This window comes from Excalfactoria chinensis, chromosome 4, assembly GCF_039878825.1.
Source record: "Excalfactoria chinensis isolate bCotChi1 chromosome 4, bCotChi1.hap2, whole genome shotgun sequence".
Classification (NCBI taxonomy): Eukaryota; Metazoa; Chordata; class Aves; order Galliformes; family Phasianidae; genus Excalfactoria; species Excalfactoria chinensis.
The window spans coordinates 54,025,026-54,038,481 of NC_092828.1; the positions used below are offsets into that span (position 1 = coordinate 54,025,026).

General features: G+C 57.7%; 2 protein-coding genes across 2 annotated transcripts; both read left to right on the forward strand.

Annotated features, from left to right (window-relative positions):
• The first annotated feature begins 2 nt into the window (after positions 1 to 2).
• DCTN6 (dynactin subunit 6) lies at positions 3 to 1,862 on the forward strand. The gene is made up of 7 exons (XM_072336483.1): positions 3 to 91; positions 639 to 703; positions 784 to 889; positions 972 to 1,060; positions 1,209 to 1,256; positions 1,356 to 1,498; positions 1,564 to 1,862. The coding sequence occupies exons 1-7, from the start codon at positions 69 to 71 to the stop codon at positions 1,660 to 1,662; spliced, it is 573 nt and encodes a 190-aa protein (XP_072192584.1). The 5' UTR covers positions 3 to 68; the 3' UTR covers positions 1,663 to 1,862.
• A 952-nt stretch (positions 1,863 to 2,814) lies between these two features.
• Positions 2,815 to 8,175, forward strand: RBPMS (RNA binding protein, mRNA processing factor). Its single transcript, XM_072334987.1, has 9 exons — positions 2,815 to 2,937; positions 4,639 to 4,716; positions 4,793 to 4,831; positions 4,938 to 5,000; positions 5,395 to 5,545; positions 5,805 to 5,935; positions 6,215 to 6,284; positions 6,410 to 6,513; positions 6,829 to 8,175. Exons 1-7 carry the CDS (start codon positions 2,878 to 2,880, stop codon positions 6,275 to 6,277), a joined length of 585 nt encoding a protein of 194 aa, XP_072191088.1. The 5' UTR covers positions 2,815 to 2,877; the 3' UTR covers positions 6,278 to 6,284; positions 6,410 to 6,513; positions 6,829 to 8,175.
• The last annotated feature ends 5,281 nt before the right edge of the window (positions 8,176 to 13,456 follow it).

Consider the following 13,456-nt stretch of genomic DNA (forward strand, 5'->3'; position numbering starts at 1 on the left):
CCCTACCGCTGGGAGGAGCGGGGCGGGCCCAGCCCAGCGCGTCCGGCGTCTGCGCAGACGGAGGCGTCATGGCGGAGAAGGCGCAGAAGAGGTGAGGCCGGGCTGGGGCTGCTGAGGCCGGGTTGAGGCGGCCGCCGCGCGCCCTCTCGTAGCTGCTCCTTCCGCGCGCCCCAACGGTCACAGCGCTCACCTCCCCGCGCGCCGCGGTGCTGCTCTCCGCCTCCGGGCCGCGGTGGCTCCCCTGTGTGCCCCAGCGGCCCTCTCTGTCCGCGGCCAGCTCCCCGTGTGCCACAGCGCTCCTGCGTGTGCCCCAGTGGCCCCTTCCTTTAACCCGGTGTGCCCCCGCGATGCCGTCCGCCCCCGTACTGACTTGCTCACGTGCCACGACAGTCCCGCGTGCCCTACGGTCCCTTCATGCCCCCCATCAGTTTCCTGGTGCACCGCAGTGCTCCCTTCTATTTCCCAGCAGCCTGCCGTGTCCCCTGGCAGCCCCTCGTGCACACCAGTGCCCGTTCCCCCCTCGGTAGTCCCTGCGCCCCAAAGGCTCTCCTCACAGACCCCAATCTGTGCCCCTTGCTGTGTCTGTGCCCCCAGCACCGCTCACCTGTGTGCCCCTTCTCTGTGTGCCCCCTCCGCAGTGTGAAGATCGCACCGGGAGCCGTGGTGTGTGTGGAGAGCGAGATCCGTGGGGATGTCACCATCGGTAAGGATGGCACCCGAAGGCCCTGGTCACCCACTGGGGTTCGTGTTGGTGGCTTTGGTGACGCGGGGCACTTCCCACAGGGCCGAGGACGGTGATCCACCCGAAGGCCAGGATCATCGCAGAGGCAGGGCCCATCGTGATTGGGGAAGGCAACCTGATAGAGGAGCAGGCTCTCATCATCAACGGGTGCGTGCGGGGCTGCCCTCTTCCTGCCCTGCTCTAAGGGTGGCCGCTGCTAACACCTAAAGTATGTTCGTGTATCTCCCAGGTACCCAGAAAACATCACGCCAGAAACTGAGGAGGTGGAGCCCAAGCCCATGATCATTGGCACCAACAATGTCTTTGAAGTTGGGTGCTGTATCCTTGTGCTGCAGGAAACACGTGGATGTTGCCTGGGCACAGGCGGCCTGGGGGTGCTTACGGGGCAGATTTTGGTTTGAAAGTGGCATTGGAGCACAGCCTTTGAACCAAAAGCAAAAGGTTTTCCTTTGACAATAACCTGTAGATTCACAGGCAATGAAAGTGGGAGATAACAACGTGATTGAATCCAAAGGTGAGCTCAGGCTGTCTTTGTTCTGCTCAGAGTTTTTGCTGTTAGAGCAGCAGCGCGTAGCTCCAAGCAGGGTGGCCCTCACAGAGACTCTCTTGACAGCGTTTGTTGGCAGGAATGTGATCCTGACGAGCGGCTGCATCATCGGGGCCTGCTGCAACGTCAACACCTACGAGGTGATCCCTGAGAACACTGTCATCTATGGTGCCGACTGCCTTCGCCGTGTGCAGACCGAGCGGCCGCAGGTAGGTGCTGTCCCCGTCCCCAGGCTCCCCTCGTGGCTGCCCATTGACAGTGCTTCTCTTTCCAGCCCCAGACGCTGCAGCTAGACTTCCTGATGAAAATCCTGCCCAATTACCATCACCTGAAGAAGACGATGAAGGCTGCGTCCACACCTGTTAAGAGCTGAAAGCCCTCTGCCATCAGCTGCATGCCTGGGGCCTCTTGTCCTTTGGGTAATGCACAGTCCGGGAAGCAGCTGGGCTCTGCATCCTTCATTCTCGCTCGTGTGTTTTATTTATAGCCCCCACAGGCTTTGGACCTGTCGTCTCCCTCACACCAACTCTAACATTCCACGTGCTTCACGGGAATAAAGTGTTTCGGCTCTTGCTGCAGGGTGCGGTTGCCATTCTTTCCTCCAAACTCAGGGCTGGGTGGTGATGGGGAACTGCAAGCTGCTGCCAGGAGCGCCGAGCACCGCTTTTAACCTCGTGGTGCAGTCGTACCACAGCTGCGGGCCAGAAGCCGCCCCGAGTCCTGTAGTGCGGCAACGGATCCCGCAGCAGCCAGCAGAGGGAGGCCGGGCTTCGCCACGTGCTGAGTCTGGAGCGAGAGGCTGCTCAGAGATAGCACGATTGCAGCGGGCTGTGGGCAGGTGGGCCCTGCTGCCGTCTGCGTGCCGGGGGACCTGCGCGGCCCAGCCTGTCTGTGTGCATGGGGAGATGGTACGTTGCAGCTCTTGGCGGGGATCTGACCCTCGCCGTCCCAGTGTGGGTGCAGCGCTGCTCGGGATGTGCAGACACCCCTAAGGCTGAGTCCAAATAGGGGCTGCGAGCACCGGCCTAAGGGCTGACACCTCCCCAAAGCACGGCCAGCCACGCTGCCAGGAGAGCCACCTCAGTGTCCCACTCGCTTCCCCACAGCCAGTTGCTGTCACGCCTTCCCTGTGTTGCCAGCTTTGTCACACCTCTTGTTCCACGTCCCGTCCCGCAGCCCCGTGCTCCGCGTCGCACAGCCCGTGTGCCATGTGCTCAACACTGCGCTCCCAGTCCCACGGCCCGCGTCCCCATCGCTGTCCCCAGCCCCGCGTGCTACGTACCCAACCTCGCGTCCCATGTCCCAACCCCAACGTCCGCGTCCCCAGCCGTACGTGCCACGCATCGAACCTCACGTCCCAGACCGCGGCCCTTTGTCCTCCATCCCCACCCCGCGTCCCGTTCCCGCAGCTCCGCGTCCAACCCCCGCTCCCGTCCCCAGCCCCGTCCCACCCCGTGTCCCCACGTCCCTCCCCCAGCGCCGTGTGGCCGCCCGCCCGGCCCCGCCCCGCCCGGCCCCGCTCCCTCCCGCCCGCCGCAGGGCCGCGCCGGAGGCAGCCGCGGGCGGGTGGCGGAGCGGCGGCGGCACCATGAGCAGCGGCGCCGCCGAGCGGGAGGGCCCCGCCGAGCCGGGCTTGCCCGAAGAGGAGGTAGCGGGCCGGAGGGGGGGGGCGCCGAGGGTGGGCCGGGTCCCGGGGAGGGAGCGGTGCGGCCCCCACGCGTGTCCGCGGGGTCCCGTCAGCCTGGGCGTGGGGCGCGGGGCGCGGCGGGAAGCGATGGAAGTTGATGGGGTGGGGGGGGGCGGAGCGGCCCGGAGCTGGGTGCGCCTCGGCAGAAGGGCTTTGGGACGCCGCTCGGACGCGGGGCGCTCGGACTCACGCGGGCTGCGGGCACTCCGCCTCGTCCCCCGGAGCGGAGGTGGCGGCACGGAATCCCGTTGGGTGGCACGGCGACCGCGCACGCAGCCTCGCTGGGGACGGGGGACGGGACGGCGGCGCCGCTCGGCTCTTGGCGGGACGGCTCCCGGCGCACCACGAGGTCGGTGGCCGTCGCTGCCCGGCCGCTGCGCCCTCAGCCTGACTGCGCGGGCACGCGGACGGGTCGCGGTCACGCCGCGGGCGGGGGTCGGGGCGGGGGCAGCCGAGCGGCTCACCGCTGGTGGAACATTAAAGCGAGGCTGGGGAAGGTGATCGGATGCCTGGTGAATGAGTCACCGCGCTCCTCCCGCCGGTCCCCTTCCTGCCCGAGTTGACCGGCGGAGCTCGGCGCAGGGGCGGCGGAGTGTGACCGCGTCCTTGGGGCAGCCGAGGGGCGACGGCGCTGCCCCGGTGCCCGTCGCACCGCCCGCGGCCGCTGCTGCCGTGCCGAACCACCTCCGGGCCGCTCTCGGCCGGAGCGAGGCCTGCCAGGTCTCCCCCGCTGTCCCCTAACCAGGGCGAGGAGAAAACCTGCCGGGTGGTGACAGCAGGGAGGGGACAGAGCAGGCACAAGGCTGTGCCCCGGTCTGTTCGTGGGCAGCAGCAGGAACAGAGGGGTGAGGCGGGGTGGGCACGGGGTGGCTCTGGAACACATCCACCGCCCTTGCCGGGTGACCGTCCCGGGCTGTGACAAGGGATGGCGAGGGGCGAAGGCGAGCCGGGGAGAAAGGCTGAACGCGTCAGGGTGGTGGGGCTGCTATGGGGGGTGTCAGCCCACTGGCATGGAAGGATCCCTCTGGGAGCGGTCCCCAGACCCCGCAGAGGGGATTCTGCCACTGCCCACCCCGGCCTGCGCTCACGGCATCGGCAAGGCCCTGGGAAGGCTCCAGAGCCGCAGCCTCCATCAGGGGCAGCCTTTCCCCACGGCTCCTTGCTGGGGAGACCGCATCACAACTCCTTCCCCAGCTCTGCCTGTCCTCTCGTTTTGGGCAGGGGGGAAAGCCAACATGGGATTTCCCTCCCCCCCACGCTCCTGTTGTAATCTGTGCTTCTCTCCCTGCTCACTGAGCACCGCAGCACTGGCCCGACTTGGCCGACCTGCGTTTGAACTTTCAAAGAAAACAAGTCATTACCGAGGAGAAGCCGCATCTCTGTGAGGCCTAATTTCAGAGGGTTTTTTTTTTCAGGGCCTTTATCTCTCTTATCTGCTGCGCAGCCATGGGGCTAAATTACCCGGAAAGTCAGGCTCGGGCGGGTTTAGCTTTCAGGAACGCAGCTCACAGCGGGCACTTCCTTGAGGCCGTGAGCACAGAGCTGTGAGCACAGAGCTGTGAGCACAGAGCTGTGAGCACAGAGCTGTGCGCAGGAGCGCGGCCTGGAGGCCCTGGGGAGCCTCCTGGAGGCCCACAACCAGCTGACGCTCTGCCCCTGCAGGTGAGGACCCTGTTTGTCAGCGGCCTGCCCCTGGACATCAAGCCCCGCGAGCTCTACCTGCTCTTCAGGCCCTTCAAGGTACTGCACCCGCTATGGGGCTTTGAGGGCCTCTGAGGCCACACGAGACCGATGGTGCTTCTCTTTTCTCCCGCAGGGCTATGAGGGGTCACTTATCAAGCTCACCTCCAAGCAGGTAGGGGCTGCACCGTGCCCCCACCTGCCTGGGGGCTGCCCTCACCAACTCCTGGGGATGTGGTGAGGTCGTGGCCCTGACTGCCCTTCGCCTCCTCTCTCCGCAGCCCGTGGGGTTCGTGAGCTTCGACAGCCGCTCAGAGGCAGAGGCTGCCAAGAATGCACTGAACGTGAGTGCTGGGACCCCCTGGGGGACACCAAAAGAGATGGATCCCAGTATCTCTTACCCCGTGGAAACCTCCCGGGGAAGCCCGGTCCCTCCCCATCCTTGCATTAAGGCAAAACACTGCTAATCCCTTGCTGGGAGCGTGGCCGCACGGGATACCGACTACCAAATATGGTGCTGAGCTCGAGGATGTCAGAGGAATGTGAGCCACGGGGCCATGCTCGCTGCCAAGCACATGAGGTCACGGCCACCCCAGCAGCCCATGGGGATATTGGGACAAAATCCGAGGCTGTTTTAGCCTAAATGGCTTTCTTGAATGGGGGGCAGCCCTGATACCAGCAGCATCCCACCACAAAATTCAAGCTAACTGACCTCTGCTGCCCTGTTCCTTTCCACAGGGCATCCGCTTCGACCCTGAGATCCCCCAGACGCTGCGGCTGGAGTTTGCCAAGGCCAACACCAAGATGGCCAAGAGCAAGCTGGTGGGCACTCCCAACCCCAGCACGCCCCTCCCCAACACTGTACCTCAGTTCATCGCCAGGGAGCCCTGTGAGTGCTTGCATCGTGACCCTGGTCCCCCCAGTATGCTCCTTTCTTACTGAAGCAGTCGGGACAGCGATACCTTATGAGCTGGGTGCAGGGAAGCTTTTGGAAAGGCACAGCAACTGTGGTTGGGTTTGGAAACCAGCTGCTTGTGCTTGTGACGACACAGGGGCAGATGACGGTGGCCTGGGCAGAAGTGCAAAGCTTATACCTGCTGTCCACTTTCCCCTTGCTTTTAGGATTAATTTTCCTCCTTTTTCTGCAGATGAGCTCACAGTGCCTGCACTTTACCCCGGCAGCCCTGAAGTGTGGGGGCCGTACCCTCTGTACCCAGCGGAGCTGACGCCTGCTCTACCTCCTCCTGCGTTCACATACCCTGCTTCGCTGCATGCCCAGGTAATGGCACAGGCCCACAGCACTGCAGCCTTTACTTTATGACAGGCAGAGCTAGAAGGAGGGAAAGGAGGGGAGCTCTGGGGCCAGCTGCCCAGAGGAAGAGCAATGGTAAATATTATTGCAGCCTCATACTTCCCCTGTCAAGGCAGCGCTGACAGGCAGCACCTGTGCTCCTCCTGGAGGAATCAGCACTGCAGCCACCGCAGCCCCAGGGTACGGCTGCACTACCGTTTGCTGCAGTTTTCCTTCCTGCTCACCCCCTGCCCCCATGTCTTGCAGATGCGCTGGCTCCCTCCCTCCGAGGCTGGGTCTCAGGGCTGGAAGTCCCGTCAGTTCTGCTGAATGCTGTGTAAGTGCCCCCAGAGCCGCTCGGTGTCCTCTCCTCTGTGTAGCACACCTGCGGTGCCAGCCAAAACTCGGACAGGAAGGGGGACATGCCAGCCCCATCCCTGAGCCCTGCCGTGCCACCCACAGGTCTCGGGTGTGTGATGGCGGCCGACGGTCAGTCTTGTGGGTATGAACAGAGCCCCCCGGCGGCTGCTGGGCACGCACGCTCTCTGCAGAACCACAGTGTGCTGGTAAGGAGCGCAGTGCTCGGGCACAGCCTGTCCCTCCATGCTTATCATCCACAGCGGGGGTGGGAATTCCAACTGCCCTGTCACCTCACCCCCTCTCTGCCATACAGCTTCCTGCCCTATAGCAACACTGGTCACACTCCTCTTAAACACAAAACACAACCTAACTCTGCCCTCCTGAGCGGCCAGGTCCCAGCACCATGCCTGCCCCGTGCCCATGAGATGTGCCTGCACAGGGGCAGGCTGGCTGCTGCTCCCCCAGGCAGCATCGCCTCCCCAGCCTGGCTGTGTGTGTAACCTGTGCCCTTCTTGTTATAGGCTAGGAAGAAACCTCACACAAGTCTGGATTCCTCCAAGACTTTCCCACAGCCTCTATCACACATCTGTTCTTCTAGAAGAAAGCGAGAAGCATACCCAGTATAATATTTCCCTCTTCTACACTGTATATTTGTAAGAAAGAGCGTGTTACTGCTGAAAGCATGGTTTGACAGGCACTGCTGTAGCGTTTGAAAGGTATTTTCAAACAACCCCTAGGAAAGCAGACTGCAAAAAACAAAAACAAAAACAAAAAAAAGCAAAGCGAGAGCAAGTATTTTTGTACCAAACTTCTGAACAGGACAATCTCACACTGGGCTGGATGAGAGTTTTGGTGCTCAACATACAACAGCACGCCCTTAGCAGCCTGCCTCCCTGCCTCCCCCCATCCACAGGCCACACACCAAAGGCCAGAACGTAAGCTGCCTCAGCAGTCTGTGGTGCTCACAGTGCTCCGGCGACGTCAGCATCGCCTCTGCTCCCCAATGCACTGCCAGCATTGGGGTTCTCTTCCCGGCTGCAGCACACGGCACCAGCCATGACAGGCAGCTTTCTTACCTTGGCACGATGTTAACGGCTTGCTGCACAGCTCCGGCAAGGTGTGATGTTTGCATCAGGGATGGGCAGAGACAGCCCACACATGTAACAAGGTGAGAACTTGCCTTCTCCTGCCACAGCTACTCCAAGATGTTAAGGGCAATGCAGACTGCTGTGCAAGGAGCTGGACTTTCTGATCCCTGACAACTCTGGACCATGGGACTGGGATAAACACCCACTGCTGCAGGGCTCTGCTGCAGCTTCAGCACCCAGTGATGCCAGTCTGGCTGCAGAGCGTATCGGTGTGGAGCAGAGCCCAAGGGAGGCCGCTGGTAGCACAGAGTGGGATGGATCCAGCACAGGGACTGCATGCTGGCGTCCTCTTTGCACCAGGAGGAACTGGCATGAGGAAGAGTAAAGCAAAAAAAAAAAAAATAAAATCAACCCATTTGATTCTCCAAAAAGGAGGTGCCAACCACATTAATCACCTGAGCAGAACTCCCAGCCTCTTGCCCTCCTCCATTTTCTGCTTTGGCCACAAGCAGCAGGGAACAGGGCTGCCAGAGCTGCACAGGTGGGGGCAAGAAGGGGTGCCACGGGGCCACCAGCGTGCAGCAGGGTGGGCAGCGGTGCCTCGAGCAAAGTAGCTCTGCAGGGACAGCACAGCGCTCCCAGCAACGGACTATTGTAGCAAACTGTTTCCTGTGTTTTGTTCTGTTTTTGTGGAGAGGAAAGGAGCTTCCATGTTGTCTTCTCCGCTTTTGGAAATATGTTTAAAGGTACTTTTCTATTGTAATTTTTTAAAAATAAAGCCAGTGATTATTGTAAGTTACGCGTGGAGCGTGGCGTACTGTGATTTCAACTGGGGACAAGGCACAGCAGCAGGGCCTGGAGGGCAGACGGCAGCTGCCCGGCTCAGCTTCAGCCTCTAGGAGAGCTCCAGCAGGCAGGAAGGGGGAGCAGCAAGCTGTAAGAAACGCTCCAAGTTTATAAAGATGTTATCGGTTTGTTTCTAAACTCCCCATCTTGGCACTGAGTGCAGGAGCTAAGCTGCGATTTTCCATGAGCTCAGCTGCAGATGAGGCAAACGTAACCTAGAGACGATGGGCCAGATTATTATTATTTAACACGCCGAGAATTTTCAAAAACCATCCCATCAGCCCAAGCTCTGAATTCCTCCTCCATCAATCCCACCCCGATAACTGTGGGCGGTCCCCGGAGGAGCCCCACCAGCAGCCAGGCTCGTGCAGCATGGTACCCACAGCAAGCTCGGTCTCACAAGCGCATCTGAAGGACGTGAGCACATGCGGCTCGCTGCTTGGGGCAGGCAAGAGGCACGGTGTCACACAGCACGCACAGCTGGCAGAGATGAGCCGCGGGTTAAGGCCTCAGTGCTGGATGCTAATCCACCCACGGCCACTGCAGGTCACAGCTTTCGCTGTCAGCAGCACATCTTGCCTGGCTCAGAGCAGCGGGAACCGGCCCACACTGTACCCTTGGCCCTTTCAGCACGAGGCGCAGCGCGCTGGGGAGCAGCACAGCAGCGAGTGGCTTCAGGCTGAGGGAGCTCATGGCTTTGCCTGGTTACACATAGCAAGAACTGCCCTGCAAAAAGAAGGTGAAAACATTTAACATCCTGAGCCGCCTCTTGTTTCCTCTATGCTAAAATGTTTTTGGTGCTGTGCTGGCCGGCCTTCCCCTTGCTGATGAGGGCTGGGAGCAGTGGCTGCCTGCCCAGGCCCGGCTTCCCCTCTGCCTGCGCTGACCTTTCCCCACGCAGGCCGTGGCTACACTCCCCCTGGGACAGCTGGACGCCTACAGGAAGGCCCTGCCGACAGCATTGCAAAACAGTGCTGGGGAGCTCCAGGCCAAAGCTGGCACCCAGTGCCACAGACAATCCCATGGGCATGCACGGGAGAAGTTAGAGAAAACGAGTCGGGGAGAGGCACTCTCAACGTTCGCACTTTCCCAAGGCCTTCCCTCTCCAGCCCCAATGGTCAAGGCTGAGCCAGGTAATGAGAGCAGCCCCTTCCTGTGGCCTTGCTCCCCAGGGCAGGGGGAAAGCCCTGCTGCTGGCTCCCCGAACCACTCAGACAGCACTGAGTACTGGGGGGGAGGGAGCAAAGGGCAGACAGGGTTGCCCCAAGGCCAGCTGGCAGTGCTCCCACAGGGCTCTGCTGGAGTTGTGTGAAGGAAAGACAGGTCCAGGAGAGGAAAGAGGGGACAGCATTGGGGTTTAGGCAGGCAGCATGGGGTCAAGAGATGGCTGCACAGTTGCTGGTGAGGCAGGCTGGGAGGGAAGCTAGCAGGGAGGCATGCAGGCCCAAAAGACCTGAGGCTGGCCTGCAACACTCAAGCTCAGTGCCACCCGTAGGCCAGAGACCAAAGTGGTGGAGGGGCTTAAAGCTGAGAGGGAACATCAGCAACTTACTGAAATGCTGCCTCTACAACATGGGTAAGTCAACTATTAGCAGAGTCTGGACTTCATCTCCTCAGCCTCCATAATTAATAACTAGCTCAGGAGGGAATGGAGAATGCAGCATAACCACGGGAGACGGGAGGAAGTCACACAAGTACTTCAAGGCCTTGGATGTAAGCCCAGAAGGGCAGGTACAGTCAAAAAATTAACTCAACAAAACCTCCTGCCCTCCCATCCTTTCCCCTGCTCTGCACAACACTCAGTCCACAAGGCTGACAGGCTATACCACGTGGGTCCCAAATGAAGTTCTCAAGGTCATAGCTGTCTGATTGAGGCCTGCTGCATGTGCCGGCACCCCAAAGCAGCAGAGATGGGGCCAGCAAGCAGCAGCAAGACCTGCTTCTACTGCAAGCTGGGCGGCACTGAGTGAAATGAGCAATCAGAAGCAGGGTCTTGGGTCTGGCCTACCAAGGGCTCTCCCCAGCAGCCATCAGACCCTCAGTTGGTGGCAGGAACACCCTCAGCCCTACCAGATATGCTTTCCCAGAAAAGTAGCTGCCAGCAGTCCCTGAAGCAGTAACACACTAAGGAATTTCAGCCTGGTACATAAGCAGCGACCGGAAAGCAAGCAATGAAGCTGGAAATAATGAGATGTCAGTACCAAGACTTCTTCTAGTTCTCTGCAGCTTGCAGCCCCTCCTCACCCACAGGCAGCGGGGCCCAGCCATCCCCAGTGGCCCAGCACTGCCTGCCTATGCTCATCGAAGTGACAGCTCAGGTCAGCCACATCCACGTGTGGGGGCTTTACGCTGCGCAGCAGGACTCCCTGCCCCTCCCTGCCCTGCTCTCTAAAAGCCTGGTATGATCATGATGAATTATAGATAAGTTCTCGTACAAACTGTCTTATGTCAGTTTCCTCATCCAACCATGCAAAATCCTGCTGTTTTCCATCCCCTTCCAGAATGATCATTGTTACAAGGGGGAGGAACAGCTCCTCCCCAGAGCAACTTTTAGGAGACAAGCCAAGAGACCTCCACACTCAGAGCTGCAACTCCCTGAAGCTATTTCACCTGCACTGGTTTCAAGATACAGGGCTTTTGTTCTGATGGTGGGGAGGAGCAGGCACACACCCAGCAGTGCCCGGCCTGGATGCTCACTTGAGTGCAGTGATGGGCTCAGCTCACACCTCTCTTGACCCACTTCAGCTCGCAGCTATCCACTAAGAGGGCAAAACGCCTCCTCCCCACAGCATCCTTGCAGCTACAGGCTAAAGATTCAGTGAGGCAAGCAAAAGGATGACGTGGGCAGCACTGACATACCTGAGAGCTTCTGACACTGAGAGAAAGCTGTCTCTTCCCTGGGGCCCTGTCCATATGTCCATCAGCATCACAGAGGGGGAGCTGAACACTCCTCCGCGTCTGGCTAATCCGGACAAGGTGATGTAGCAGCTGGGCCAGCTCCCTGCATGGGGAATATAGATGGGAACATTGTGGAAGAAGATAAAATAGGCTTAAGGTTTTAACAGTTGTGATCCCTTACATTAAACTTCACCAAAAAAACTGAGTTGGACATTATGCTGTGAGATGAGCGAGTGGACGGCAGTGCTGCTAAATGCTTTCAGCAAACAGACTCATGTTGGCACTGTCTGAGACATTTTCAAGATATACCATTTGATTTTAAAGAGGTACTTGGGGAGTGGAGGAGGAACAAAAACAACCCAGGAACACAGGACTGACAGCTGGGAGCATCTCTGATACAGAAATAGAACTCAGCTCCTCAAATCCACGCAGAAGAGAGGAGCTCTTTCTCATTTACTGGACTTCTATTTTCTTCATGAGTGTATATCCGTGCTACTTCTCAGGGGCTAGTGTAGGCATCCTGTCAGCTATTTTCAACCTTTGTGATTCTACCCTAACAAGTTTCAAAGCCTATTTTGCCCTCCCTGTTAGTTCAGCAGAGACTTCCACCAAAGAGAAAGCAACTGACCCACTCTTCCTAACTGGATATCTACTGGACCATTCTATTCCTTTGAACACTGGAGCCTGACAACGCCACCACAGCACACTGAGCTAATCTTCCTTTCCTGCTGTCTTACTTCTTGACTTAATACAATTTTCATCTTTGAAAGTAGCCAGAGACATCTTTAGTCTCCCTCTTAATCACTTCAGCGGAGAAACTGCACAGGTAACTGCATCACAGCCTGCCTTGCAAGCTTCAGCCCACAGCACAGGGTCAGGCTGCGCAAGATGACTGGGAAGGTACTCCATTAAGGCATGAAAAGCAACTCACAGCTCACCAAGAGCTCTGCTTTTGTCCAAGCAACACCACTAGAAAAAGCACGGCTCAAAAAACTGCAGCAGGCAGAAGGGAATCTTTGTCATTGAACAAAGATGACAGAAAAGAACAGTTTTGCAGGTGTGCCATGGGTGCTTTAAAGCAGAGCTGTAATGGAAAAGTAAAAAGTTCCAAGATGAATCCCTTGTGCTAACCTGGAAGAAAAGGGAAAGAACAGGTTTCAAAACCAGCGTGCTGCCTGCTTTTTATATATATACATATAAATATAAAAGGAACCTCCCACTGGTGTTGAGCATCTCTTTACACAGAATTGACACGTACCATGTTCAAAGTGCCTGTTTCACAAAAGAGCACTCTCTAAAAAGCTTGTGTACTATACAGAAGGATAAATGCTACACTTACAGAAGTTTATTTTTCCTCCTGCGCTTTCCCAAGCAGACGTAATCTGTTCAGCACTCCACCAACAAAGCCTTATTCTTCATCTGTTGGTGTGCCCAGATCCAGCGGCCTCTGCTCCAATCCTGATACGTCAGGCAAGACAGCAGCTCATGCGCAGGCAGCGGCAAACTGTTGGCAGGTACCACACTCATCTGTTTCATCTTTGATCCTAACCCCAGAAGAGCTGAGGAACAGCCCCTCTGCAGCAGCACTGTGAAAACAATATCAGCATTGACTGACTTTGGTTCAGTACATAAAAATAAGTTATCAAGAAGACATAATTTGGCTACACTCCATGTTAGGCAGTCTGTACTGCAACCGACATGAGGCATCTACAGCGAGCTTTCATTTAAGGTGGTTTTCTCCCTCCTCCAAACAAGAATGATAAGAGATGACAGGGTTAGCCCAGAACAATAAGTCATTGAGAAGATTAAAACACACCAAAGACTCCTTTACCTCTTTGAAAAGGAAAACACAAGTACGAGCTCTCATGTTCTTTAAGGAAGAAACACTGGAAACCAGCACTGTAAGTTTATTAACTTAAAAAAAAAAAAAAAAAAAAGTTGCAGTATTACACTGTCAATTTATTTCCCCTGTCCACCAGTAGAATTGTGCAACACAGGAACATTCACTGCAGTGAGGAGAAATCGCCTGTGTAACAGAGGTGCATCTGCTGCTGTGAGGAGAAACAGCCGAGAGCAATTTCTGATGAGCATCGAGAAGCAGCAGCTGCAGTGCCCCCCTGCAGCCTGCCTGGAGCTCTGGAGAGGGTTTGTTCCAAGTCACAACCTCAGGTACCATCAGTTTGGTAAAGCTCAACTCCATAGCAAGGCAGGAACATACAAACCGTGGGCATATTTGACTGTAAAAGAAACTCGCCTGCAGTGATTTTTGGAATAGGTTTCCCTGAAATAGGTACTACAATGCTGTATTCAATTCTAC

What these genes read in the sequence shown, in the direction of transcription:
- DCTN6 (XM_072336483.1), top strand. Translation starts at nt 69, where the DNA reads ATGGCGGAGAAGGCGCAGAAGAG. An exon ending in TGTCTTTGAAGTTGGGTGCT is followed by an intron (nt 1,061 to 1,208) that starts GTATCCTTGTGC and finishes AATAACCTGTAG; the next exon opens with ATTCACAGGCAATGAAAGTG. An exon ending in TGCAGACCGAGCGGCCGCAG is followed by an intron (nt 1,499 to 1,563) that starts GTAGGTGCTGTC and finishes TTCTCTTTCCAG; the next exon opens with CCCCAGACGCTGCAGCTAGA.
- RBPMS (XM_072334987.1), top strand. Translation starts at nt 2,878, where the DNA reads ATGAGCAGCGGCGCCGCCGAGCGGGAGGGCCCCGCCGAGCCGGGCTTG. An exon ending in CGGGCTTGCCCGAAGAGGAG is followed by an intron (nt 2,938 to 4,638) that starts GTAGCGGGCCGG and finishes CTGCCCCTGCAG; the next exon opens with GTGAGGACCCTGTTTGTCAG. An exon ending in CTGCCAAGAATGCACTGAAC is followed by an intron (nt 5,001 to 5,394) that starts GTGAGTGCTGGG and finishes TCCTTTCCACAG; the next exon opens with GGCATCCGCTTCGACCCTGA.